Raw genomic sequence first — 2859 nt, 5'->3', positions numbered from 1 at the left:
GGCCAAGGTGAAGGCCTGGGGCTCAGGACAGAGCTGCAGCTCTCTCTCCCCCTGCCACGGGAACACAGCCCTGCCTGCCAGTGCTAGGATACCAGTAGGAAGCAGCTTCCAGTCTCCTCCTGCACCCTTGGCTTGCAGAACAGAAAGACACCACCTGGGGAAAACGGCCAGCGTGCTTCATCCCTCTGGGGAAAACTGAGCGCAGTCGAGAGCTGCCATTCACAGGCACCAGAGCAAACTCTGATACCCCACTGAGCGTCTTCGACCCCTGTCTGCCAGGGAAGGCCCAGCTGGGGAGCGCCACAGTCACCTACAGAGCGTGAGTTCAAAAGCAGTTGCTGCAGTAGCTCCCCAGGACACAGGCAGCACCCAAACCCACCCCAAATGCCCAGGCCAGGCCACTCACCAGCCCGTTCTGCAGCACGACAGCCGGAGGGGAGGTGCTGCGAGTCTGTGACACAGCTGCTCTTCCTCCTCTGTAAAGAGGAGAGAAGCCGGGTTATTGTCAAGGCAGGGAGCTCGGGTACAAGTACGCAGCCCTGCTGATGCACAAGAAGCTGTTGCTCCCATGTCCCACAGGGAGCCGAGCTGAGCCTTGTCATGGCCACCTCAGAGTTGGGCACCACCTTACCTGGCAGAGAATGGAGAAGAGGGGCTGTTTGCTGGCTGGGCAGCTCCACTGCTCGATGCGGTGACTGTTCTGGAGGAGGATGCCTGGGCCCTCGCAATTGCAGCATGCCTAGGACAGACAGGACACCTGGAGCAACTGTTTTACCATCCTGACCCATCTCCGGGCACGTAACTCCCAGGGAGATGAAGCCGTATAAGGAAGATGCCTCCCTGGCTCCCCGCTCCTCTTCCTCCTAAGAGTATCATGCTGTGCTCAGCTACGCCTAGGAGTTTCAAGTACCATTTTTCTCCTTGAAACACTGTGCCAGGACAGGCAGATACCAGCAGCTACAGAACAGCTGGACAGAGAAGCAAGAACAAAACAGCTGGCAGTACTAGCAGCTTTTGCTACAGGAAGGAGAGACTGTGTACACAGCTGTGCTACCTCTACAAACCCTAGAACTGCTGGAGGATACCCTGGCACACAGGGCAGGGAGTGTGAGAGTGCAGCAGTCACAGTCAGTGGGCCAGGAGGAGCTGGGCTTCTTCCCCGCCACCCTTCTGGCAAGCACAGCCCCACCCCTGCCAGCCTGGCTGTCCCCAGGCCCTCACCCTGCTTTGGAGAGGGGATGCCCTGCCCTGCTGCAGTCATGGTCCAGGGGGTGCCGGTGCTTGAGGCAGTAGTTCTTGTGGCACTGGTCGCAGATCACCTTCATCATCTCCTTCTGCTTGCAACCAGGCTTCATACATTTGTTGGTGAAGATCTGAAAGATGTTGTGGCAGTAGTGAAAAGGACACAGGGCTGTCCCTTCCCTTCATGCCAGCTTTCCCCACCTCTGCCTCTGCCATGGGGCTCTGGAGTTCATCTCCAAGTACTGGTTTTCTTTAGATAGTTTGTTAGTCATTCACTAGTGCTTCAGTCTCCATAGACAAGGGTCTGCACCATCACAGAATACACAGCAGGAGAGAGTCTGCCTTGCTGAGGGACTCCTGCCTGCCCTGCCAGGACAGAGCCTTCCAGCTGCTGCTGGACTGGATTCCTGCAGGGCCAGCTCCCTGCAGCAATTTCCTCTCCCAGCAAGACAGGGCAGCTAATTGCTGATTGCATTTTCCTAATGGCAGGGTGCAATTTCCATCCTCACGTCCCAGGCGGCTGCCCAGCCCATGTTATCACTACCTAAGGCTCAGACTCACACCACAAAGCCCTGCAGATGCACGTACCTCCAGCTCTCCAACCCTTCCTGCCCTCTGCAAACAGAGATGACACCTGGCATGGCCGAGTCATGTGCTGTTTCCATCCCACCCCCAGGCTCCAGGGGAGCTCAGCAGCAAGATGGAGAGCACCGGGTTCCTACCTTGCGCTTGCGCTGTGCAGGGTCGGACTTGCAGTCACGGTCAATGTGCTCACCTACCACAACATCAGGCATCTCCCCACGCCTCACAGGAACCGGGGTGTTGCAGAGGGGACACACAGGGACCTGCACATCCTGTAGAGACAAGAAAAGGGGGCTGGGAGCATGTATCTGGGCAACCCTGAGTGCTGTGTGGACATCTCTCTCCCTTTCAGGACCTGCCTGCCACGGCCTCCACAGCATCACCTGTGGTCGGAGACCCCACTCACCACCAGCAGGTGTGACAGGCACAGACTCACACTCTGGGAAGGGAGGACAGCAGGGCTGGGAGATGCCCAAACCATGTTACCCCGCGGCATAGAGTGGGCTGGAAGTTTGCGGCACGAGGATACAGATCCTGGCTTTCAGGGATGCCTCCAGACCTGGCACACATCCCTAGTGGGTTTACCCAAGTGACCAGAGAAATCACAAGTTATTCTGAGCCCCAGTTGGGAACATTCAGCAGCTCCACACGTGAGGCTGGAGTAAACCCCCTCTCAGCACTCACCTTCTTGTAGGCAGAGGTGCAGTCGTGCTGGGCATAAGCAATGTGGTCAGTGCAGAAGATTTGCTCGCAGGCGTCACACTTCAGGGGGAGGAAATCTGGGAGCAGGGCAGGGAGCAACGAGGTCAGCACTGCTCGCCCGCAGCCCAGGGTCTCCCTGACTTCCGAAGGCGCGCCCCGACCCACAGCAAGGCCAGGGCCGCTCTTCTCTTCCCCCGTCTCCTGGCGCGGAAGCAAAAGGGCTGCAGGTTCAGAAACACGCAGGGCTCCTCCTCAGAACGTGTCCTCCCCGCGTTCAGGAGTAGCACGCTGAAACCACACCGAGCTCCCCGGGGGCTGCCGGCCTCCAGGCAG

General features: G+C 58.3%; 1 protein-coding gene across 1 annotated transcript in view; it reads right to left on the bottom strand.

The window, feature by feature from the left end:
* ZFAND2B (zinc finger, AN1-type domain 2B) overlaps positions 1–2727 on the bottom strand; it is a gene marked incomplete at its 5' end in the record, with an annotated part of 4026 nt that extends 1299 nt beyond the window's left edge. Inside the window, 5 exons of the mRNA XM_010132144.1 lie at positions 407–476; positions 632–739; positions 1222–1373; positions 1965–2096; positions 2509–2727. Coding sequence (XP_010130446.1) covers positions 407–476; positions 632–739; positions 1222–1373; positions 1965–2096; positions 2509–2727 — 681 coding nt within the window. The remainder of the gene's footprint in view (positions 1–406; positions 477–631; positions 740–1221; positions 1374–1964; positions 2097–2508) is intronic.
* Between the last annotated feature and the right edge of the window lie 132 nt (positions 2728–2859).

This window comes from Buceros rhinoceros, unplaced genomic scaffold, assembly GCF_000710305.1.
Source record: "Buceros rhinoceros silvestris isolate BGI_N320 unplaced genomic scaffold, ASM71030v1 scaffold27012, whole genome shotgun sequence".
NCBI lineage: Eukaryota > Metazoa > Chordata > Aves > Bucerotiformes > Bucerotidae > Buceros > Buceros rhinoceros.
This window is presented reverse-complemented; position numbering and strand designations above follow the sequence as displayed.